Source organism: Penicilliopsis zonata (genome assembly GCF_001890105.1).
Source record: "Penicilliopsis zonata CBS 506.65 unplaced genomic scaffold ASPZOscaffold_2, whole genome shotgun sequence".
Lineage (NCBI taxonomy): Eukaryota > Fungi > Ascomycota > Eurotiomycetes > Eurotiales > Aspergillaceae > Penicilliopsis > Penicilliopsis zonata.
In genome coordinates, this window is record NW_019208912.1 from 1,865,936 (window position 1) to 1,887,496 (window position 21,561).

The following is a 21,561-nucleotide window of genomic DNA, read 5'->3' on the forward strand; positions in this document are numbered from 1 at the left end:
ACTAGTATAGTTGTACCTAGTTACTAAGTACTAGTACCTGCTATATATTATAGTACCTGCTATATAATCTAATCCCGGCCCTTATCATACGTCTTATACTCCATATAGTCTTTACAAAGAGAGTATTTTTATATTAGGGTTAGGGTTGTAATCTGAGGTCATTTTATGCTCTTTAGGGTTAGGGTTTATTAACCCTAGGGTTAATCATCAGTGGTACATAAAGATCTGTTAGGGTTAGGTTAGGGTTGACATATGTATTGTCAGACTCTTACTATTATGAGGACATAAAAGGTACAAAATATATTAGTTGTAGCAAAGATATTCACTAGAATAACCCAGACCATGATTACATCCAGCCACATAAGTTGGCATTAATCTTTACCACTCATAGAGCAGCAATCCTAATTCAATTCTCACAGAGCAGCAGCAATCGCGACAATAGCCGCCGCCCCTCCCAGAGAGTATCCGATCTGGTTGGCAACGGCCGCACCGGTGTACACGGAGGAGGCAGTGGCGGAGGCCGAGACGCTGACGGAGCCGGTTCCAGTGGCAGCAACGCCAGAGACAGCTATCAATTAGCCGGAGAAGAGAAGGGTTTGATAGACAGAAGATCAACTTACCAGCCGAAGAGACAGCACCAGAAGAGGCGGCAGCAGAGGAAGCAGCGGAAGACGCGGCCGAAGTAGCAGCAGCCGTAGAGGCGGCAGAAGCAGCAGAGGAAGACTCCTCGCCGGCAGTGGTGGCAGAAGCTGCAGTCGTAGCAGAGGCTTCCGTGGTAGCAGAAGCTTCCGTGGTGGCAGCCGTGGCCGAGGCGTAGACAGAAACGCCGCTCTCAATGGCCGAAGTGATGCCCGCCGCAAGGGAAGCCGCCTCCGCCGACAGCGCCGAGGGAACCTTGGAGGCAATGGCGTTGGAGAGATCAACGGCCGCGCTGTACTGGGCCTCGAGGGAGTCGTAGGCGTCCGCCCCCCCGCCCGCGGCCACCAGCTTGGCCTCGATGCTCACAAAATCAGACACGGTGGTCTCGACGTCGGCGCTGAGGTCTTCCACGGGGGTGATCAGGTCAGCGGCGTCGGCGACGCTGAGATCCGCCGAGGCCTCGACGGTCGTCACGCCCGACTGGATCGCCGCCACGACGGCCGACGCAGCAGACTCGATCGCCGTGTAGGATCCCCCCGTGTACGCGCTGATGGCGGAGTCGAGGGCCTCGACCTCGCTCTCGATGTTGGCAATCACGCTGGTGATGGAGGCCAGGTCGCGCTCGACCAGGGAGGGCGGGTCGCGCACGACCTTGCTGGGCACGGCGAGGGCGCCGGCAACGAGGGACAGAGCAAGAATGGCCTTCATGATGAAAAATTGATGTCTATTAGAAATATAATATAGTACTGAGTGGGAAATCCCGATGAATGACAAGTGTTGTACAGAGCGAGTGACTGACTGGAGATTAGAAGAGTGATAGTGTGATGGTGACTGACTTGATGAGCTTTATAAATGTTGAAAACTATTCTCTACTCTCTACTCTCTACTCTATTACTCTCCAATATTACTCTATTTTACTCTATTATTACCCATCTTGCACATGCTGCCTCGGTGATCAGCTAATAGCAGGGATCTATCCCTGTACAGGGTCTGTATAGTATGTAGTATGTAGCACTGTTAGCACTATACTCTACTCTCTCTCTACTCTCTCTCTCTCTCTACTCTACTCTCTACTATACTATGCTCTGCTCTGTTTATTTAATTCCTTTCACTATAATTATATCTTAGAATTATCTATTGACTTCATCTTACTCAATTCATTCTCATAGACTCAGTGCATACTCGCTGATCAGGAACAGTGAGACAGACGCGGGGAACCCTGCTAGTTCGATCAATAGCCGGGGTATGAATAGGATCACTAGCAATAGAAAGACTCTGTATGGTGGCATTTCTTAATTCCCCTCGCAATTAATTGAAATTGCACTACCGTGACGACTATGCATGTGCCGAGCTAATGCTCGAAACAGCAATTAGTCACTCTAAGGGATTCGACGCTTCATCGGTCTCGCCATGTGCAGGGGCAAGCGTGAAATAGGAGAAGCAGAAGTACTAGAAGTACTAGAAGTACTAGAAGTACTAGAAGTACTACTACTACTGGTTAGGATCGCCCATTCCGCCACTGTAGCCCCTGTATCTTCCCCCCCCTGGTTGCCAGTAATGAAGAGCGTGGCGTACCGTTGCGCAAGCACGGCAGAGGCCAGGGTGACATTCGTCGTGTTGGCGCTTGGCATCGCGATCACGCCCTGGTCAAGACTAACGCCAGTCTTGTACGGATCCGACACGGAGATGTTGCTCAGCACGCTGACAACCGAGTACCCCGGTCCACTGCTGTTCGATGCATTAAAGGGGAACGTGGTCAGGGGCAACGATGAGGTGTTGTGGAAGACCACCGCCGCGTCGATGGGCGGCGCTTGTGCCCAGTCGAACGAGAAGCCCGTCACAAGCTGTCCGACATCTGATCCGCGGAGCTGCACCGTGAGGGATGAGACCTTGTTCGCCGACGTCGGCTGCCATTTCGTCGACGAGGCGCCGTCCACGGCTGAGATGGGAAATTGGCCGGGTTCGTACGCGCTGCTCGAGTCCACGGGTTGACATTGCACCAGATTTCCCGCAATCGTGTTGACCGATCCGATCTGTCGATTCGGTACTGTGATCGACCCGTGCATGGGGAGCTGGTACACCGTCGCATTGTCGGTCGTCCCAACGTGTACGGCGATAGACACATTGGCGAACTGCGGGTCTGCCGTCGGCAGCATCGAGATGCTATCGTTACCCCCCGCGGCCCGGCGCAGCGTCGTGTGCGTGTAATTCGACGTCGCCGAGAATGGATACCCACGCCAGTAGAAGGTCCGGTACCTCACATACGAAATCTGTGGAGGCAGGTTCGGGTCAATGTGGATGACGTTGTCCGGGAGCAGGCGAAGCCCCAAATACCCAAACAAGGCGACCTGGTTGGCGCCCCCGTGGCCCGTCAAGAATGGGAACGCAGGATGTGTCCCTCCGTTGAGGGTATAGTCGTCAACCAGCTCTTCCGATAGCTGGAACCACGGCGCGCGAGCATACGGGCTGAATGAGTACTGCCCGTACGTGTAGCCCGAGCATCCAGAGGGCGAGACCTCACTCGCCACGATCGAGAAAATCGCAAATGTCATCGCTGGGCCGTCGGGAGATTGTTTATTTGCATACTACACAATCAGCAGTGCTCAGCCAGCTTGCTTTCTCAAACGACTTACATAATCTAGGTCGTTTAACGCATCGGTCGAGGTGTAGTTGGCCGTATAATCCAAGGGGAAGCTATCTAAAACCACGTCCGCCTGCTTGACCTCCACACTATTGTTCATCGTGGTGAACTCCAGCGTCACCTCATTCTCCCGGATCAGGAGCACGTTTTCCGCCATTTCGGTCCATGTTTCGTTCTCTTCGAGCCCGAATTGCTCGCGGAACTGGCTGGCATAGGTCAGCGTCTGCGCGATCAGCGCCATGGTGAAGGCACCGGCATTGACATTGTTGGCATATTCATCCTAGGAAATCAGTGATCCTATCGAGTGTTAAATGGTAGGTAGGCACGCCTTACAGGATCGGTCATGTTGGTCAGGGTCCAAGAAGATCCATTGCGCTGAAGTAGATTCGAATACAGGGTAGCGACCGAGTCATAGATAGGAAACAAGTCTTCTTTGAAGTGTTGGGTGTCACCACTGGCCACCCACTGGTTGATCAGCGACAAGCCGATATCGCCATTCAAATGGTACTCATAGTCCCAGCAAGGGCCGGTCGCCGTACAGTTGCCGAATCGTGCGCTGGTCCACGGAAACACGGCTGCCGAGGACGAAAAGTTGGTCTGGTTTTTCGAGCCTGTGAAGGCCGTGTCAATGTTCGCCATCGCCTGGGCATACTTGGCCAGACGGTAGTTGGAGGTGCTTTGCGCGGCCTGGGGGTGCGAGACCACCAGACCAGGCTGCATCCAGAGATCGGCATCCCAAAACACCTGGCCCGCGTACGAGTCGGAGGTTAGCCCGCCGACGGAGATGCTGTTCGTGTTGAGACTCGAGCTTGTTGATGCCGTGATGGCATTCTGCCCAACCGTATTTTGGAGCAAATAGTACGGGCTGACGACGGCAAGGATGGCCGCTTCGATAATATAGTCATCATCGGGCAGTCTGCCGGTCCCAGGCAAAGCGAAGTGGTCCACCGAGTCCTCGGGCATGACGCTCGCCCATTCTGCAACATGCGTTTTGAGGGACGCCAGGTATCCGTTGGTCTGCGCCGCAGAGAGGGCTTGCTTTGCCGTCTGCTGGGGGTTCGGGAAGGCATCCGAAGACGCCGCGCCGACAAACTTGGTCACTCGAACCGTCTGGCCCGGCGTGAAGGTGACGTTGACCGACTGCGCAATTGAAGAGGCATTGCTGTACACGTAGGGCTGGTCTGTGGTGATAGCGCGGGATGAGAGATTCACCCCGGCTGAGCCCGTGAGGTTGGCGTAGATGTAAGCCGTCACATTCGAGATGCCCCAGGGCCTCACTGCAGTGAATATGGCGCCGTTGTCTTGCCCAGACTGCACAAAGTCTGTCCGCACAGCGGCGAAACCGTCAATGACGTTGGCCACGGTGGCATTTCCCGCCTGGGAAGCCACAATCTCCAGATCGACAAAGGCCTGGTTGACGTACAACTTGTGCGTGAAGAGACGGTAGGTGATGTTGTACTCGCCTCTGTCCCCCCCGTCTGGTGTCCATGTGTACGCCCACGACAGAACCCCTGCCTTGAAGTCATACGTCGAACTGAACCCGGACAGGGTGGTGTTGTCGACCGTGGCGTCCAGGTAGGTACCACCACCGAGATCAAGAACCAGCCCACTCCAGTGAGGCACTCCGCTGATGACACTCTCTCCACCATACTGGTCGAGCCACGGGAAATTACTGCTGTTCGTGGTGGGCTGCGAGTCAAAGAACCCGCTGATGGTCGCAAAGGACTGCCGCCGCGAGAACAGCGGCCACCCACTGATCACATCGCCGTCGACGGGCGTGTCGAGCTCGAAGAAGGGGCCGACACTCGCCACATTGATTCCAAGATAGCCGTTGGCGACCGAGCCGCGGGCCTGGTAATGGCCTTGGTCCAAGACGGTGGTTGACAGACGCCAACCGTCCTCGTCCCACGTCACGCCGTCGAAGCGCGTGTTATAGGTATTGTTCGAAGTCTCGTTTCTTTTCACTTGCCGTCCGTACAAGTCATAACCTGCAATTTCCTTCAGACATTCACTGACCCTAGCCTGAAAGGAGGCACCCCTCGTCGCAGGGAGGTGCACCAGGAGCGACAGAAGAGCAAACCACACCCACTGCTATACATTAGCCTTGAATCTACACACCATCTCACACCTACCTTGAACAGCATCTTGTCTGAGAGTCATGTATATATTACCTTATGGAGGTCGGGGAAGTAGGAACAGAGAGGTTTTATCTCCCGAAACATGGTCCGATCACCTCGTCCCAAACAATAACCGGTTATCTTCTAACCTAGAGAACCACATGGTGCTCGTTGTGACGACATGTCGCGGACAAAACGGCGTGTTCTGCTTATGCGGGGAGTCCATTAAGGACGATGGGTTGTGGGGAGTGGCAAGAACCAAGGTTCAACAATAGAAGATCATTGGCAATGACGCCGAGCAATAGTGGCACCACCAATTGGCGAGGTGCGATGAGAGATGACACTTTGGATTCCGTATTCGCAGCTTATTTAAGAGATGTACTTAACCTAATAGTTGAAGAAAAAAGTTTGCTGTAGACGGTTACCCGGTCGGGGAAATGACACCCACATCGGAGGTTTTATTCTCGTGATATTTTAGAAGCATATTATATGGATGATATGCATGAATTCTAAGCAGTAAATTGTGGTGTGGACAGCTAGTGACCATACTGATAGGTGTCGCCATCTAGAATGAGTCGCCAGTCACAGCGCTCACGAGAGAGTGGCCGGGAAAGCCTGCGAGACTTCGCCGGGTTGGAGGTTGGTTGTCGTCCGGTAGAGCGACGATGAGTACAGCAACTATGCAGGTACCCGTTTACCAGTATGGACTACTCTGGAGTATGCAGACGAACGTTGTACTGCAACAAGGGTCAGGGATAAGTTCTTGTAGTCTTGAGGAGAGGGAGAACAGGGTACTCACCTCGTTGGTACTCACCTCTTTATGATGTATCAGTTTTATTTAACCATGTTTATCCTCAGCCATTGGTCTTGGTGTAGATGGATTGCACGCGTAGCCGAGACCCCTGAGAGCTCATTCTTCCGCATCATCTTGGTCGGGAGTGCTTGCAGCAGCGGTAGGTCTCTCCTCCCGGTTGCCCTGCTGCTGGGTGTTGGTACTCCTCCGCTTGCCCTGCTGATACTGCTCCGAGGTCGTGATTGCTCTCTCCCCCACGAACTTGTCGCCTGGCCAGGGAGCCTTGCAAGCAGGACATTGTTCCGCCTTCTGGGCCCGGAAGAAGTTCCGCACGCACATATCGTGTAGTCTTCCAGAGCAGTCGCGGTTTCCACATCGTTGGCCCTATAATTAGTTGTTAGAAGTAGGGAGTAAGACGTAGACGTGAAAAAAAAAAAAACATACCACGGTGATGATATCCCGACATGCAGCGCAGAACTTGATCTTCTGAGGAGCTTCCTCGTCCTCGTCATCGTTGTATGTAGCGACCAACCAGCCGCGTAATTCAAGCAGCGCGCGCGGACTCAGACTGTAGAATCCCTTGCGGCTTTTCTCGAACCACCCCTCGTCCACCAACTGTTTCATCACACTCTCCGCCTGCGACATGGGCAGCGACTGTGCCGCCCCGCCCACACCCTGACTCCCGCTCGCGGCCTTTGCGAGCTGCATCGCCTGGATGCCGGTGACGACCATCGCCTCGGACCGTCTGGTGTTGTGCGTGTCGAACATGGCGTCGAGCACGCGTTTGACGAACGCGATCTCGTCCGCGGAGTAGATCGACGCAAGTTGCGTTAGAGCGTCGCTCGTCGTGTTCACCAGAGCGTACACTCGTTCTGCTGCCCGGATCTCCTGCGTACCGTTGCCATCATCGCCGTTCGGTCGCGTCGATGTCGTCTGTCGGAGGGTGCTTCTGATTTCCAGATCGAAGGGGGATATGGCCGTGTTGGCTGCTGCAATGTACGACGCGAGATCATCTTCTGTCACATCTTCTGCTTGAGTGGGTTGCCCTTCTATTGATTAAATATCGGTTAGTTTCTCTTTTCTTTTTACTATTTTAAGATTCTTCATGTCACCACAGTGATACCTTGGACAGAGAAGATGGCTGCTAGGACGGGCCTTGCTTCTGCAAAGGTCATCGACCCGCGCGCCAGAAAGGCCTGCAGAAAGGCGCGGTTACTATCGTTGTATCCGTTCTCGTCGGTGTCGAACGACATATTTGGTGAATTCTTCGTCAATCTCTTGGCTGGTAGCACTGAACAGTGAACAGTCGCTGTGATGGGGGTGAAAGAGCTTTATTAATGAGGGGGAAACACGGTGGACGCGACTCGCGTTTGCCAGCGCCAAGCAGTGTTGGACAAAGAAAAGATGTGTCTACAAAGAATAAACCTTTTTTTCTTATATTATTATCGAGGCTTAGAGGTACTGGTAGATTACCGATCAACGATCAATTCCTTCTGGATATTACGCTACAAAGACAAAGACAAAGAAACATGGTGATAAGAACAACCGCCCTCAAGAACGCCAAGAAAATGACATGGACAGGATACAGCCTCTTTTTCCTCCCTAGAATCTCTTCCTAGTCGGCTCCGGGCTCGGACTGCGAGTCGCGCTGCGGGCATCGCGCCCACGGTCCTTCAGCCACTTCTTTGTGCTCAGCTTGAGGTCACGGTCGAGCTCGTTGCTCGGGTCCTTGCGGTGGATGAAATTGCAGAACCCGCCGCGGACACAGCCCTCGCCGCTGTTCAGCCGACAGCAAGCCTCGCGGAAATCCGTGACGGGCGACAGTTCGCAGTATATCGGTCGGGCGGCGTACCAGCGGGAATTCAGCGCGTCGCAGGCCGTCTGTGCGTCTTCTTCGTATTTGAACCGGGCGTAGACGTTTCCAATGAGATCTAACATATACAATTAGAAGAGATACCCAAGATACCAAAGAAGAAAAAAACCTACGGTCATTGTTGTTGTCGCAGACGACCAATTCTTCAATCTCGCCGTATTTGCACATCTCGCACCACACGTCTTCGTAAAAGGCATCGAAGTGGTTCTGCAGCTGACTCGGGTTCATCTTGCTCTTGGGATCGTATGCCGGGTTCTGGTACATGTTCGGCATGAGGACCGTCTGCGAGTACGACGGCTTGACGTGTTTGCGCGAGCAGCGGTCGCCATGTCGGCACGCCCCGATCTTGTAGTAGAACGAGCAGTTGACCTTGTCTTGCTCCGTGCCGAAGATCGACGCGAGATAGTTGGCCATGGCGGTATGAGGTAGACGGAGGTCTAGTTGTTATGTAGTTGCGCTGTGAAAGCAGACAGTAAGGTATTGTACTCGTTGCAGCCTTGCTGTCGCGAGCTCTGGTCGCGCTTTGAAGATTCTGGAGAGCTTCGATCGTGGCGTTGCTGACTCAGCGTTGCTAGAATATTCGCCTCAGGCTGCAATATGCCTGAGGCTTACAAATGTCTGCCTAAGGCAGGGAATAAGGAAATATGTGCCCAAGGCTGCCACTTCTGCCTTAGGCAGCCAGATCACTATGGCTCCCTCCTTTCCAAATCACAAAAATCACAAAAATACTCTCCATTCATAGGAACAGATTACTACGAGGTAATTCTATCAATTTTGGGCTATAATTCTTATTATTATGTTTTTACAAAATATACCAGACATTAGCATGTAGTCTTACTCTGTACTCTGTACTAAATAATCAGTTTTGATTCCTCATTGACGAGTAGCAAACCCCCTATTAATCATTAGTTATTATTATTAAACCCAGTCTGCACGTGGGATAGAAGCGTCTTCGTTCTGGAATCAAGCTTTGCCACATACAAAATATGTAGTAGTAGTTAGTCCATAACTAGTACTATGCCTGTCAAGTCCAATTGTTATCCCTTAGTGCTGTTATGGCACCACCAGGCCAGGCACGTTATCTTGTAGGCAAAGATCATTGGATATGCCTCAGAACACCCCAGGAACCCACCCCTACTACCAGGTACTAACATAACAGGTACTACTAAGACAACCGGTACTAACTACCAGGTACTACGACTACTAATCCACTGATATTCCACCTCTATCGGTCCACTCAACGATGACTCGAGAGCCGCCGCTTCTTCGGCCGGGATGATGCCGTGGTCTGGTCCCACAGACAGATGGTATATTCGTGGAGGGTCCCCTGCAGTGGGCCTGGAGAGAGAGAGAGATACAAGAAAAGAGGTGGCTCTGAATCGATTTTTCTTTCTTGAGCCCGGTTCTCCTCCAGCATGGTGTTCCGTTCGATTGTGGTAGCCTGGTCGCTGGCTGTCCTTGCAGTCAGGGCGATTCCGCTGGGGGTAAACATCGTCTCGCACACATCCAACGTGCCGTGCACAGGAAATTCAGCGTCCGATCGATCCGTCTGGTGCGACCATGACATCCATACAGACTACTACAACGTCGTTCCCGACACCGGAGTCACTCGAGAATACTGGTTGGAGCTGGTGAACGTCACAGCGGCGCCCGATGGCGTTCCACGGACCGTCTTGACGGTGAACGGCACCGTCCCCGGACCAACGCTCTATGCCGACTGGGGGGATCGGATCAAGGTGCATGTGCACAACGGGCTGGAGAACAATGGCACGAGCATGCATTTCCACGGTGTTCGCCAGAACAACACCAACACACAGGATGGCGTCAGTTCCATCACCCAATGCCCCGTCGCGCCGGGCGAGAGCATCACGTACGAGTGGCGAGCAACCGAGTACGGCTCGACATGGTACCACTCGCACTTTGCCCTCCAGGCGTGGGGGGGAGTTTTTGGCGGCATCATCATCAACGGACCCGCCTCGGCCAACTATGATGAAGATGCGGGCGTGCTGTTCCTCAACGACTGGGACCACCGGACCGTCGACTCGCTGTATCAGCAAGCCCAGATCAGTGGACAACCGTGGCTGCAGACCGGGTTGATCAATGGTACGAATGTCTGGGTGGAGGAGTCCGATGGCGAGGTGGTCGGCTCGCGCTTCGAGATGACCGTCTCCCGGGGGAAATCCTATCGCCTTCGGATCTATAGTGCTGCAATCGGGGCGTCGTTAAGGTTCATGATCGACAACCACGTCTTGATGGTCATTGCGGCCGATTTGGTCCCCATTCAGCCATACAACACGACTTCCCTGCTTCTGGTCGCAGGGCAACGCTACGATGTGATTGTGACTGCCAATCAGGACGCCGTCGCGTCTGACTTTTGGATTCGATCTATCCCTCAGGTGGCCTGTTCCAAGGTCCACAACGTGGACAACATCAAGGGTATTCTCCATTACGGCACTGGCAACGCTTCCACACCAACCACATCCCCCTGGAACTTTACAGACTCGTGTCTAGACGAACCCGCCAGCAGTCTAGTACCCATAGTCCCGGTCGATGCGTCCCCGGAAATGACCTGGAACAGTGAGATGACGAATGCCTCGCTGAATGCCGACGGTCTGATCAGATGGTCCATGGGACCGACCAGCTTCAAGTCCGAATGGGATAACCCGACCCTGCTTCAAGTCGCCAACGGAACCACCGTCTGGCCCGAGGTAGCGCACGTCGTTCCCTTCGAGGGAGTCAACGAATGGATCGCCATCGAGATCCAAGCTGGAACCAGCGAACCGCATCCTATTCATTTGCATGTAAGTTTCTCGATTTTTTTTCTTTTCTGATGTTGGATTCGTTTTTAATAATTTAGGGCCATGACGTCCTTATCCTCGCATCAGGCACCGGACAATACGTGAGAGACAACGTCTCACTACAGCTGCACAACCCTCCCCGACGGGACACCGTCATGCTGCCTGGAGACGGGTACATGGTAATTGCCTTCCAGACCAACAACCCGGGCGCCTGGCTTCTGCATTGCCATATCGGCTGGCACCAGGCAGAAGGGTACGCCATGCAGTTCCTCGTGCGGTACGCGGAGATCGAGTCCATGATCGACACCACGGCGTTGGAGACGACCTGTCGTGCGTGGGATCGGTATATGGCCATTGCCTCGCCAGAAGATGATTCCGGGATATGAGTTTCTGGACATACTATAATTCTCTCGACTCAGACTAGCGATCCCCTGTCAATGCTTCTACCTTCTATGATATATGTTGGTTATGATAATGTATAAATGTTGTTGCAGACTAAACAGTTAATTAAGAATATTAATAGTTCTAATAAAGAGGCATCTGTCTCTTAATATTATAATATAGATCTCTAAATAATATAATTTTATTAAGTAATCTATTAATAAAGTTTATTTAGGAGAACTCTTCTAACTTACTAGCTATTCTCTTATTGCATCTGATTAATTCCTATCTTTATTAGAATGGCAGTATATCTGTAAGATATCTATATCCTCTTCTTCCTTGCTCATCACACATTGCTATGTTGCACTACCAGGGTTAGGAATACAGGTGCTACTAGGTATTTAAAATAGTCTATTAAGCAATATTAGATAGTATTAAAGACTAAATTATATATATAAAGATAAAGAGTTGAAGTCCTTATGCTTTTATAAATAACAGTCTTTATAGATTATACGCCCTAATTCTTTGATAGTAGTAGCAGAGTATGTTACCTACAGTCTACTTAGTGAGTAGCACGAACAGCTCGAGTATGTAATATGCTTATACCCTATTGTTCTACTGTTACTCCCCGAAAACTCAGGTTACTCATCGAAGAATAAGGTAATACAGGTAAACAGGCCCAAGTATAAAAGGCTTTCCGTCCAGCTTCATATCCTCAATCATCAACTCAGCAACTCAAAACACTCAGCTATCATCATTATGAAGTTCAAGTACATCCCCTCGCTCTATCTCCAGGTCCTCGCCATCACGGCAAGCGCAGCCCCTGATGGGAACGCGGCAGAGATCAGGGCATCGGGCGACACTGCGATCCCCGACCCTCACCAGAGCGGAACCAGAGATGGCTGTAAGTTGAAGAGGCTCTGGTTCCGGCGGTACCTTGGCTATATGTCTAACAAACGAGCAGGCTCCGTCTACTACTGCGTTCTTTCCGGCGACACCTGCGCCGCCATTGCGAGCAAGTTCGGCATCACCATCAACGAATTCATCTCCTGGAACCCGGACGTCGGATTGCAGTGTGCTAACCTCTGGGCGGGATATAATGTCTGTGTGAGGCTGTAGACAAGAGTGACTGGATGGAAAAGGTTCCTCTTTCTCTCATTCTGCTAAGCTGCCACTGGCTGGTCTCCTGGTCTGTTCCGTGGCTGGGAAAAGCTTACCCAGGTAACTTAGGCATCAATGGATGGATCAATGGGAATTCTTGATTGTTTCTTGGAGCTCGTATATAGTTTATCCTTGGGAGTATCTACTGCAAAGACTGGATATAGATGAGGATGAGGCATAGTACTTGGTACTTGGGTTGGTGACTTATCAATTGATGCAGAGTAGATAGAACAGTAATTTGATATCTCTATCATGGGAGCGTCATTAATTTATGCTGCCTGAAGTTTATTCGAGTGGTGTCAATGTCATGTTTACCTTATAGCTCCTCAAGTTTAGTCAAGCTATTCAAGTTTCAAGCTGTCAAGCAACTGAATGAATCACTCATTTTATTCCATCATCCTGGCCAACACAGCCGGGAGTCTGAGTGCCTCGAACCACTCTGACCTATTCAAGCCTCCTTGATGTACGTGGAATATACTATCAGAACATCCAGAGACGAAGCTGGCTGTAAGAAGAGTTAATGTGAAGACCATGACCATGAAGTCCCTCCTACACTCTCTCGTCAAAGCGTTAAAGTCCCCCGGGGCCAGACGCGAAATCCACGCCGCCGCCCAAACAGCAACAACAGCACACACCGAGCCCCTCGGATACACCATTTCACAAAAGGAACGCCGACTCGACCGCTGGCTCGACTGGACCGTCTCGGTTGCCGGATCCCCGCTGGTCTTCACGCTGATCTGTGGGTTGCTCCTCGTCTGGGCGTTGCTGGGGATCCGCTTCCACGCCGACGCGACCTGGCAGGTGCTCATCTCCGACGTGCAGGCGATCGTGAGCTACATCTTTGATTCCTTCCTGATGCGCCAGCAGTTGAACGGATATGAACAGCGGGTACGGATTGCAGTCGAGCTGCAGTCGCGAGCGGCGACTCACAAACGGATACTGGAGAGTCTTGCCGTGAGAGGAGACGAGAAAGAAAAGTCTCAAGACATTCAGAATGTTTGTATTTCGACAGATGCTTCCTTCGATGATGAGCTGCCTGCCGAAACGTTCTTCGGGGCGTTGTCGACCCTCCTCGCCAAGGTCCTCGGGCATGCCGTCTCCCTCGCGCTCTACTGGCTTGGGATTCTTGTCTGGCTCGTCTTCGGCCATCACTGTTCCTGGAGCAACGCGTGGCAGCTGTACATCAACTCTGCCACGTCGGCCTTGATGCTGTTTGTGTTTTCCTTCCTGGCGAATATCCATGAACGACACGCGGAATATGAAGCCCGAGCGCTGGATGCAATCTACCGACTGGACTCGACCCTCGAATGCACTCTAAGGACATATGACAACAATCACAGCAGTGATAAGGAAAAACACAACCAAATACTCCCCAATCCCGTCATGACCAGCCATCCACCAAAAGTCAATATCCTGCAACGGGCGATAAACTACTACGCCGAAGTGGTGGGCACCCTGACGGGCATACTCCTGCTGGTCGTCATGATCGTGGTGTGGATCATCATCGGGCCTGCCATGTCTTTCGATTCCAACTGGTGGCTCATAATCGGCACTTACGCCGGGCTCGTCGGCATGCACGACGGGTTCGTCCTGAGGAACGTGCAGGAGGTGATGCACCGGCATGAAGAGAGCGAATATTCCCTTGTCAAAGCCCAGGATCAACACCTCTTACAGCTTGTTGAACGATCTCGGACAGCCTTGACGACCTCTAGTATTGTTACCAGTACTACTACTGGTAGTAATGCAGGTAATAGACCCGGTAGTCCTGCTATCTCTCTGGATGTGATTTGCGCGCATGAAATCACCGTGTTAGCCGGCTTATTCCTGATCATCGGTCTCCTGGTCGGTGCAGGGGTTATGCACTGGAACCTCACGGGACAGTTGCTCTGCAATGTACCCCCGAGCATCATCGAGACCTTCTTCATGATCCTCTTGATTTCAGCGCATAGCCACGCCGACGAGAAGAGGAGGGCGGATCTACGGACTATCTATCGGACGAGACTGCATTTGTTGGGTCAAAGTGACTAGATATACATATTTTTCTTTGCTATATGTTCTTAGCTACAAAATAGGGATAAATATAAAGTAAAGTATACTACATGGTTCATAAGACTGCCAGTGTTTATCTTGATAACGTCTGGTGGGGTTCCAAACCCCTCCAAATCTCAACACACATCTTCAGTTAAAGGGTATGGACCGCCGCACCGATAATCCAGCGATTCCATAAACGACTTCTCTGATCAATCGTACAGCCTACAACATGCCTGCCAAGACGATCATCGTCACCGGTGCCTCGAGAGGTACGTCCACCCCGAGAGAGAGATGAATCATTCTGACAAGCAAAGGCATCGGTCTAGCAGTCGCCAAATACCTGCTCGCCGCACCGCAATCACATAACCTCGTGGTCATCGCGCGCAGCGTGGAGCCCCTCCAGCAACTCAAGGCGGAATACGGCTCACAGGTCGAGGTGCTCAGCGGCGACCTCGCGGACCTCTCGATCGGACAGCGGGCAGTCGATCTTGCCATCCGGTCCTTCGGTGGATTGGACGGGATGGTCTTGAACCACGGCATTCTGGGCCAGGTTGGCAAGATTGCCGGCGCGGATTTGGAGCAGTGGAAGCATGGGTTTGACGTGAATTACTTTAGTTTCGTCGCTTTTGTGCGTTTCTTTCTTTCTTTCTCTCAATCAGTCCTTCATTTTCTTTTTCTTCCTCGCTAATGAGTCAGATCAAAGCAGGTCTGCCCGCTCTGCGTGCCTCGAATGGCAAACTCATCTTCACCTCGTCCGGTGCTTCCGTCTCGGCATACAGAGGCTGGGGTCTCTACGGGGCCACCAAGGCGGCGATGAACCATCTAGCCCTAAGCTTGGGAGAGGAAGAGCCCGACGTGACGACGGTTTCCGTGCGTCCGGGCATGGTCGACACCGAGATGCAGAGAGAACTCCGAGAAGACCACACCACAAATCTCGAGCCCCAGGTGCTCGCTAAGTTCACCGGTGTCCACGAGAGTGGGAAGCTGCTCAAGCCCGAACAGCCGGGCCATGTTATTGCCAAGTTGGTGCTCGATGCCCCCAGCGCCATCAGCGGCCGGTTTCTCTCGTAAGGATAAAATCTCCTCTCTCCTACACATGCTACGAACTACTGACATGTATCTAGGTGGAATGACGAGGTTCTAGAGGCGTTTCAGGCGTAGTCATCGGAGGGAAGTATGAGACCGTCTAGGTACCTATATGACAAGTCATGTTAGCAACATTGTCAAAAGACACAACTCATGTGTTAAATAGCGAGATAAGGAATTGTAAATCAGCCGAAAGATGAAAAGCAATACATGTTATAAGCATTAGATGCAGAGCATCTTCATACTTAGCATGGAATGTAGGTGTTCATCATACAATAGGTGTGGATTGCAAGCAAAAAAAACGTACCAATGGTGTTTCTGTCGATGTTTTTCTCAATCGAATACACTGACACCTTCCTAGATCTTCAGACAGTTAGAAGAATTCAAAACTTCGCGTGACAAGAGAAAAATTGCAATTTTTCAAGGCATCAGATAGTCCGTTTGGCTTAGGACAGGTACGTCACCATGGTAGGTATGATAGGGGCGACAACAAGGTTCATCATGTAGAACAAGGGGGAAAAAACAGGATTAAAGCACATACCATTCCATCGTTAGTAGCTACCATATTCAATGGGCTAAGCAATAAAATTCAATCCCATCATCAAGAGATTGCGGCCAAAGAAAGAAGAAAGATTTTCTTTTTCGCCTGTGTTGCTACAGAAAGAGAAAAAAAAATAAAATTCCCCGCCGCGCAAGGAATAAAAAGGACCCAAGGCGGTGTGGTGTGTCTGCAACGCTAGGCTGGAAAGAAGTTCTGCCTGGCGATCGTCTTTAAATACTTCAAGCAGGGCCTCGGGGCTGGCACACCCCCCCCCCCCCCCCGCTAGACTGCACAGAACGTCAGCCCAACGCGAGAACCATCAATTTACTACATACTGTCTGGCTCTGGATTAGTCGTTATTGCGGTCTTGTAATAGAATCTAGAGTCATGTCCGACCGAGAGTTCAGTTGTGAGTTGCCTCCCTTGTGGGCGGGCATTCTCGATCGCGTCGCAGAAACTAACGGGGTTTTATTTTCTTTTGCTTTAAGCCATCGACGATCTGTCGCTTCCGAAGGGTACGTTGAAGATCCCATTCAGTGCATGTTGTGAATGAAAGAAAACAAGCTGAAATTCTTCAATTTGATAGCGACGGTCCAGAAAATCATTACGGAAATCCTGCCGGCGTCGTCTGGCCAGACGTTCTCGAAAGACGCGCGCGACCTGTTGATGGAATGCTGCGTCGAGTTCATCACGCTCATCTCCTCTGAAGCCAATGACATCAGTGAGAAGGAGGCCAAGAAAACGATCGCCTGTGAACATGTTGAGAGGGCCCTGCGCGATCTCGGGTTCGGCGACTATATCCCCGAAGTACTTGCCGTGGCGGAGGAACACAAGGAGCAACTAAAGGTAGAGTATATCCTTTGAAGAACCATGTCAATGTACTGATTGCGTTCAGTCGCGGGAAAAGAAGCAGAGCAAGATGGAGCAGAGCGGCCTGTCGGAGGAAGAGCTGTTGCGACAACAGCAGGAGCTGTTCCGCTCTGCGACCGAGAAGTACAACGCCGTGCCGGAATGAAGCGGGCGTCGAAGTTCCGGAGTTCTGGTTGGCGAAGTTGTTTGGTCGGACTGATGCAGGTCATCGAGAGACCGCGACTAGGGAAGGGTGGTCTGTTTCGCGTCGTTCATCGGGTCATTCATGGAGTTCTGCTGGGTTTGGGTCGGGATTTTGGAATTAGCAGCCAGACAATTTTAAACCGGTGGGAGTCTGGCGAGTTTCATTAAAAAGTGTGTTGTTTTCTACGCGAGACAGCTATTCTATATATCTCTGCCCAGTCAATTATTGACTGTAGAAGGATTGAGCTAGAAATCCACTTCGGACCGAAGACAAAAAAAAATATATATAGTCAGGCTACTTGCATTAGAGATCCATTCCTTTTTTAAAGACACTAGGCATACAATACAGAACGGAAAAAGGGAGGAAAGGGAAAGAGACTACCAGACTACCAGATTGGCCAGAGACATTTGCAGTACCCAAGAGAACAAAGAAGAAGAAAAAAAAAACAATATTTCGCTTTCTAACCCATCATGACAGCATCAGAATCCTGCCGTGTATTCACAAGGTGTACTCGTGAATCGCAGAGGGCCCGCTCTCGTTGTACTCGACACGGCTCATGAAACCCTTGCTCAGGCCCTGATCAAGCACAAAGACGACCTTGGCCGCGACCTGGGCGCCCAGGAAGATGGCCTCCTCCATACCATGGCCGCCGGTTCCCGCGCCAGGAGCCCCCGGCCCACCGCCTGCAGCCGAGTTGTTACCTCCGGAGGCACCCGGAGCGTTACTGTTGGCTTGATCCTTCCATTCAGGGAAATACTCGGGTGGTCTGAGGGTCTTGACGGAGGTTGGGGTCTGAGAGTGACCGGTAGAACGGTGGTGGGCATTGGGATCCATGCCCGGTGTGCCCACGTTCATGTTGGAGGGACCAGGGGTGTTGGCATGGGTGGCAGCAACGAGGAGAGGATTGACGCCGTGTGCAGCAGGGTTATATAGAGGCCCCGGCTGTCCTGACGGGGCTGGGGTGTTTGTGCCACCTGTGGGCAGAGGGGTAGAGAAATTAGACGGGATTTCGGAGGTGAAAATGGTGCCGGAAGGGGAGAGCATGAATTTCTGCATGATGGTGCCGAGCAGGGCCTGGGTGAATCCTAGATTGATCAATGAGTAAACAGCCAGCGGGAGATAGGGGCGGCAGGCAAAAACGAAGGGGACTCGCCTTTTATTTTGCTGCCGTTTCCGACCACGATCAGGGAATCCCACAGCTCGCTGCGCTTGGTGGCATCAGGAACCGAAAGGATAGTATGGTGGATCTGGGTTGCGATATCTTCCAGGATGCCATTGGAAAGACGGTCGCCGGTGTTTTCCTTCGGAGTTGTCGCCAGGAAACGCTCGATTCCAACCTCGACGTCTCTTTTTTGGCGGATGAACTGCGCAGAACCTTTGACAGTGCCCTCCTTGGGTTGCAGTGGGACGAACTCCTCGAATTGGTACGTAGCCTTTTCCCGCTTGGAATTGGGCAGACGGACAGCCTTCGCGCCTTGGTCTGCTGCTCCTTTCTTGGTCGCGGCCTTGTCGGCCTTTTCCTTCTCCCGCTTGGCAAGAAATTCACTGGTGTTGCCACTCACAATAGCCGCCACGTCCAGGACCCCTTCGTCATCCTCTTCCCCAGTCCCGCTTTGGGTGCCTGTCTGGGTGCCATTTCCAGGGCCACGAGGAACATTTGTCTTAGGGGCACCTCCATTAGTCGCGCCAGTAGACGCTGCGGCGGCCGGGTTGGCCCCTTGATGAGCGGTTGTGCTTGCACCTGGGAATGGTGTTCCTGGGGGAAGGATCTCTGTAATGTTACTCCGCTTGAGTTGCTCGCACATCTCCCTCGAGAACCCCTTGGACCCGAGAAGCTCCACCAGCCGGTCAGTGATAGATTCGCCGCCACAGTCTTCCAATGCAATCCCTCTGCCGTGCTCATTGACTAAGAAGTCGGTCACAGCAGTGACATCGACCTTGTCCTTGCCGACATCCACCACCGTTGCCGTCGAAGTTCCGTACCCATAGCACACAGCCAGCGCGGAATCCATGAGACAAAAGGCGGGTGTTTTGAACTTCTCAAACACAAATTGGGTGATTGCCTCTCGGTCACGCGCCGACCAGACGGGCTCGGCAATCAACATGATCGGCGTGTGGAACGGCGGGCTCAGGGTGTTGTAGATGTGCGTCAGATGAGCAAAGAAGCAAGGCCAGTCAACGATGCGTCCGCCATGGATAGGATAGACGGCTCCCTCATCAGAGGTGACATCCTCTTCGTAGTAAATCTGTTCGACTGTCTCTGTCTCCGTCTCTGTCTCCTGTCTCGACTCGGAACCCTCCTTTTGCTCCCCCGCCAGCGCGCCTTCCGTCTGCTCGGCAGCCTCAGCAGCTGGCTTTTCTGTATCAGTGCCCGCCGTGTCTGTTGTTTTCTCGGTCCCGTCCTGTGCTCCCGCCTCGGCATCCTTCATCTCCACGTCCTCCTTCGGCGCGTCACCCCCACTGCTGGCGACCTTGACTTCACGGCGTCGCTCGCGGATCTTGTACGGCTCGAACTCCCCTTTCTTTCCAGCGGGGAACATGCGCGTAGGGAAGCGAAACCGTGCCGGTGTAAACGACTCGGGCAGTCCCAATTGCGCCAGGGTTACCTGCGAGCCCGGCGCAATGATCTGTGCAAAACGACCACACTATCAGCCACTGCAGAGCCTGCACAACGGGGCACAGCACTCACAAGAACGTGTTCATCTTTGAACGGCGGCATCCTTTCGGGGACACAGCGTAGGGGCGCTTCTCGTACTGAACTGGGCAACCGCAGCTCCGCCGTGATGGAGCTGGACCTTTTGCGCGCTGCGAGTTTGCGGGAGTCCCGATGTGGTTAGGCGGCCCTGGGGCTGATCGACAAAGTGACACCGATGGACCTGGGACTGAGGGACGATGATTATGATGGGGAGTATCGTATTGACAGAGTGGTTTCTGTTTTAAGCCCTTGGAATTTTTTTCTTTGATTCGCAGTTGACGGAATTGTACGCAGGGCAGTATGGTTCAGCTCGTTCAGTCTCGTTCAAGGGTGTATCACGTGATGGTATGATATGCTTATGTAACCAGGCAATTGCATTACGCTCTCTGCTGCTGCTCCAGACTTGCCTCTTGACAGCTCTTTCGACAGCTCTTTTGACAGCATCTCTACGCTGCCAGCGCTGGGTAAATAATCAATAAATCAAGTATCCGGGAACGCATACCCCCGTTGACCGTTTCTTTCGAAAATGCCGCGCGCTGAGGCTGGTTCGACCAAGGCTATCAGCAACAAGATCAAGTCGGTAGGTTTGCCACTACAACACACGACGGACGGGATGGTTTCTGACACGGGATACAGAAAGGCCTTGGTCGGCTGAGGTGGTACTGTCAGACGTGCGAACGTCAGATGAGAGACGAGAATGGATTCAAATGGTAAGAGATGGAGACTCCGCTTTGGTTTTGTCCTTTCTAATCCTCTTTTCCAATAGTCACGTCCAGAGCGAAAGCCATGTCCGTCAAATGCTTCTTGTTGGCGAGGACCCGAAAAAATTCATCGAAGACTACAGCAAACAGTTCATGTCCAATTTCCTACAGATGCTCAAGACCACTCATGGAGAGAAGAAAGTCCATATCAATCAGTTCTACCAGCAGGTGATTGCCGACAAAACACATATTCACATGAACGCCACCAAATGGAAAAGTCTTACTCAGTTTGCCGCCTACCTGGGGCGTGAGGGGATTTGTAGGGTGGAAGAGACCGAGAAAGGGTGAGTAACCTGTTTCTCCTTGGCTTCGAGTTCGACCTTTTTCTAACTAATTAACCCTTAGGCTATTCGTATCGTGGATAGACAACTCCCCCGAGACGATGCGAAAACGGGAGGCGGTCCTCAAAAGAGAACGCCAAGACAAGGGCGACGAAGAGCGAGAACAGCGTCTGATCCAGGAGCAAGTGGAAAGGGCTCAGCGGAATGTAACAAACCCGGATGAAGATAGCGATCAAGAAGCAAAGATACTCCAGCGCAAGGACGGCGAAAAGCTCAAACTGAATCTTGCCTTTGGAGCAAAGCCGAAGGAAGACGCGAAAACCGAATCTCCAAAGCCACCCAGCCCCAAGGAGAACAAGAGCGACAGCACCACTCCAGAGACGGACAGCGCTGCTGCTGCACAACCCGCGGCCGCGCCCTCTGCTGCGCCGGTCAAGCTCTCCATGTCGTTCGGCGACAAGAAACCGAAGAATGTGTTCGCTGCAGCTGCAAAAAAGAACCCTCTCAGTGGCAAGAAGGGCCCTGTTCTAGAAGCACCAAAGAAGATGTCGGAGCAAGAGAGAATCATGAAAGCCGAGATGGAAGCCATGGAACGCAAGCGCATGCGTGGAGATTCTGGAATGCCTGGTCCGAAACGTACAAAGATCGTCTGAGGAACGGAATGACCGCCTCGATCCATCCCACCCCTCCGACTGTTCATGTCTTGACT

General features: G+C 52.2%; 11 protein-coding genes across 11 annotated transcripts; 6 read left to right on the top strand and 5 right to left on the bottom strand.

The window, feature by feature from the left end:
* Nucleotides 1-256: 256 nt before the first annotated feature.
* Nucleotides 257-1,458, bottom strand: ASPZODRAFT_22936 (hypothetical protein). Its single transcript, XM_022727910.1, has 2 exons — nucleotides 621-1,458; nucleotides 257-568 (listed from the first exon to the last, which is right to left on the bottom strand). The coding sequence occupies exons 1-2, from the start codon at nucleotides 1,345-1,347 to the stop codon at nucleotides 414-416; spliced, it is 882 nt and encodes a 293-aa protein (XP_022584783.1). The 5' UTR covers nucleotides 1,348-1,458; the 3' UTR covers nucleotides 257-413.
* A 455-nt stretch (nucleotides 1,459-1,913) lies between these two features.
* ASPZODRAFT_1138167 (hypothetical protein) lies at nucleotides 1,914-5,501 on the bottom strand. The gene is made up of 5 exons (XM_022721070.1): nucleotides 5,452-5,501; nucleotides 5,266-5,368; nucleotides 3,614-5,216; nucleotides 3,273-3,560; nucleotides 1,914-3,224 (listed from the first exon to the last, which is right to left on the bottom strand). Exons 2-5 carry the CDS (start codon nucleotides 5,286-5,288, stop codon nucleotides 2,019-2,021), a joined length of 3,120 nt encoding a protein of 1,039 aa, XP_022584784.1. The 5' UTR covers nucleotides 5,289-5,368; nucleotides 5,452-5,501; the 3' UTR covers nucleotides 1,914-2,018.
* Nucleotides 5,502-5,866: 365 nt separating this feature from the next.
* Nucleotides 5,867-7,600, bottom strand: ASPZODRAFT_1137948 (hypothetical protein). Its single transcript, XM_022721068.1, has 4 exons — nucleotides 7,314-7,600; nucleotides 6,635-7,239; nucleotides 6,212-6,574; nucleotides 5,867-6,134 (listed from the first exon to the last, which is right to left on the bottom strand). Exons 1-3 carry the CDS (start codon nucleotides 7,441-7,443, stop codon nucleotides 6,308-6,310), a joined length of 1,002 nt encoding a protein of 333 aa, XP_022584785.1. The 5' UTR covers nucleotides 7,444-7,600; the 3' UTR covers nucleotides 5,867-6,134; nucleotides 6,212-6,307.
* A 2-nt stretch (nucleotides 7,601-7,602) lies between these two features.
* Nucleotides 7,603-8,499, bottom strand: ASPZODRAFT_90282 (hypothetical protein). Its single transcript, XM_022730392.1, has 2 exons — nucleotides 8,177-8,499; nucleotides 7,603-8,121 (listed from the first exon to the last, which is right to left on the bottom strand). Exons 1-2 carry the CDS (start codon nucleotides 8,475-8,477, stop codon nucleotides 7,793-7,795), a joined length of 630 nt encoding a protein of 209 aa, XP_022584786.1. The 5' UTR covers nucleotides 8,478-8,499; the 3' UTR covers nucleotides 7,603-7,792.
* Nucleotides 8,500-9,175: 676 nt separating this feature from the next.
* Nucleotides 9,176-11,397, top strand: ASPZODRAFT_110537 (hypothetical protein). The gene is made up of 2 exons (XM_022721002.1): nucleotides 9,176-10,864; nucleotides 10,921-11,397. Exons 1-2 carry the CDS (start codon nucleotides 9,479-9,481, stop codon nucleotides 11,245-11,247), a joined length of 1,713 nt encoding a protein of 570 aa, XP_022584787.1. The 5' UTR covers nucleotides 9,176-9,478; the 3' UTR covers nucleotides 11,248-11,397.
* A 604-nt stretch (nucleotides 11,398-12,001) lies between these two features.
* Nucleotides 12,002-12,361, top strand: ASPZODRAFT_13364 (hypothetical protein; the record flags this gene model as incomplete). Its single annotated transcript, XM_022723317.1, has 2 exons — nucleotides 12,002-12,146; nucleotides 12,207-12,361. The coding sequence occupies 2 exons, from the start codon at nucleotides 12,002-12,004 to the stop codon at nucleotides 12,359-12,361; spliced, it is 300 nt and encodes a 99-aa protein (XP_022584788.1).
* Nucleotides 12,362-12,934: 573 nt separating this feature from the next.
* On the top strand, nucleotides 12,935-14,431 carry ASPZODRAFT_149640 (hypothetical protein; the record flags this gene model as incomplete). The annotated part of the gene is made up of 1 exon (XM_022725504.1): nucleotides 12,935-14,431. One exon carries the CDS (start codon nucleotides 12,935-12,937, stop codon nucleotides 14,429-14,431), a length of 1,497 nt encoding a protein of 498 aa, XP_022584789.1.
* Nucleotides 14,432-14,552: 121 nt separating this feature from the next.
* On the top strand, nucleotides 14,553-15,754 carry ASPZODRAFT_128901 (hypothetical protein). Its single transcript, XM_022722147.1, has 4 exons — nucleotides 14,553-14,703; nucleotides 14,749-15,062; nucleotides 15,131-15,501; nucleotides 15,559-15,754. Exons 1-4 carry the CDS (start codon nucleotides 14,664-14,666, stop codon nucleotides 15,593-15,595), a joined length of 762 nt encoding a protein of 253 aa, XP_022584790.1. The 5' UTR covers nucleotides 14,553-14,663; the 3' UTR covers nucleotides 15,596-15,754.
* Nucleotides 15,755-16,448: 694 nt separating this feature from the next.
* Nucleotides 16,449-17,076, top strand: ASPZODRAFT_13367 (hypothetical protein; the record flags this gene model as incomplete). Its single annotated transcript, XM_022723328.1, has 4 exons — nucleotides 16,449-16,470; nucleotides 16,550-16,576; nucleotides 16,648-16,907; nucleotides 16,957-17,076. The coding sequence occupies 4 exons, from the start codon at nucleotides 16,449-16,451 to the stop codon at nucleotides 17,074-17,076; spliced, it is 429 nt and encodes a 142-aa protein (XP_022584791.1).
* A 362-nt stretch (nucleotides 17,077-17,438) lies between these two features.
* On the bottom strand, nucleotides 17,439-20,084 carry ASPZODRAFT_128904 (hypothetical protein). The gene is made up of 3 exons (XM_022722148.1): nucleotides 19,805-20,084; nucleotides 18,269-19,742; nucleotides 17,439-18,200 (listed from the first exon to the last, which is right to left on the bottom strand). The coding sequence occupies exons 1-3, from the start codon at nucleotides 19,832-19,834 to the stop codon at nucleotides 17,614-17,616; spliced, it is 2,091 nt and encodes a 696-aa protein (XP_022584792.1). The 5' UTR covers nucleotides 19,835-20,084; the 3' UTR covers nucleotides 17,439-17,613.
* A 252-nt stretch (nucleotides 20,085-20,336) lies between these two features.
* ASPZODRAFT_149644 (hypothetical protein) lies at nucleotides 20,337-21,505 on the top strand (the record flags this gene model as incomplete). Its single annotated transcript, XM_022725505.1, has 4 exons — nucleotides 20,337-20,390; nucleotides 20,447-20,520; nucleotides 20,577-20,855; nucleotides 20,917-21,505. The coding sequence occupies 4 exons, from the start codon at nucleotides 20,337-20,339 to the stop codon at nucleotides 21,503-21,505; spliced, it is 996 nt and encodes a 331-aa protein (XP_022584793.1).
* Nucleotides 21,506-21,561: the final 56 nt, after the last annotated feature.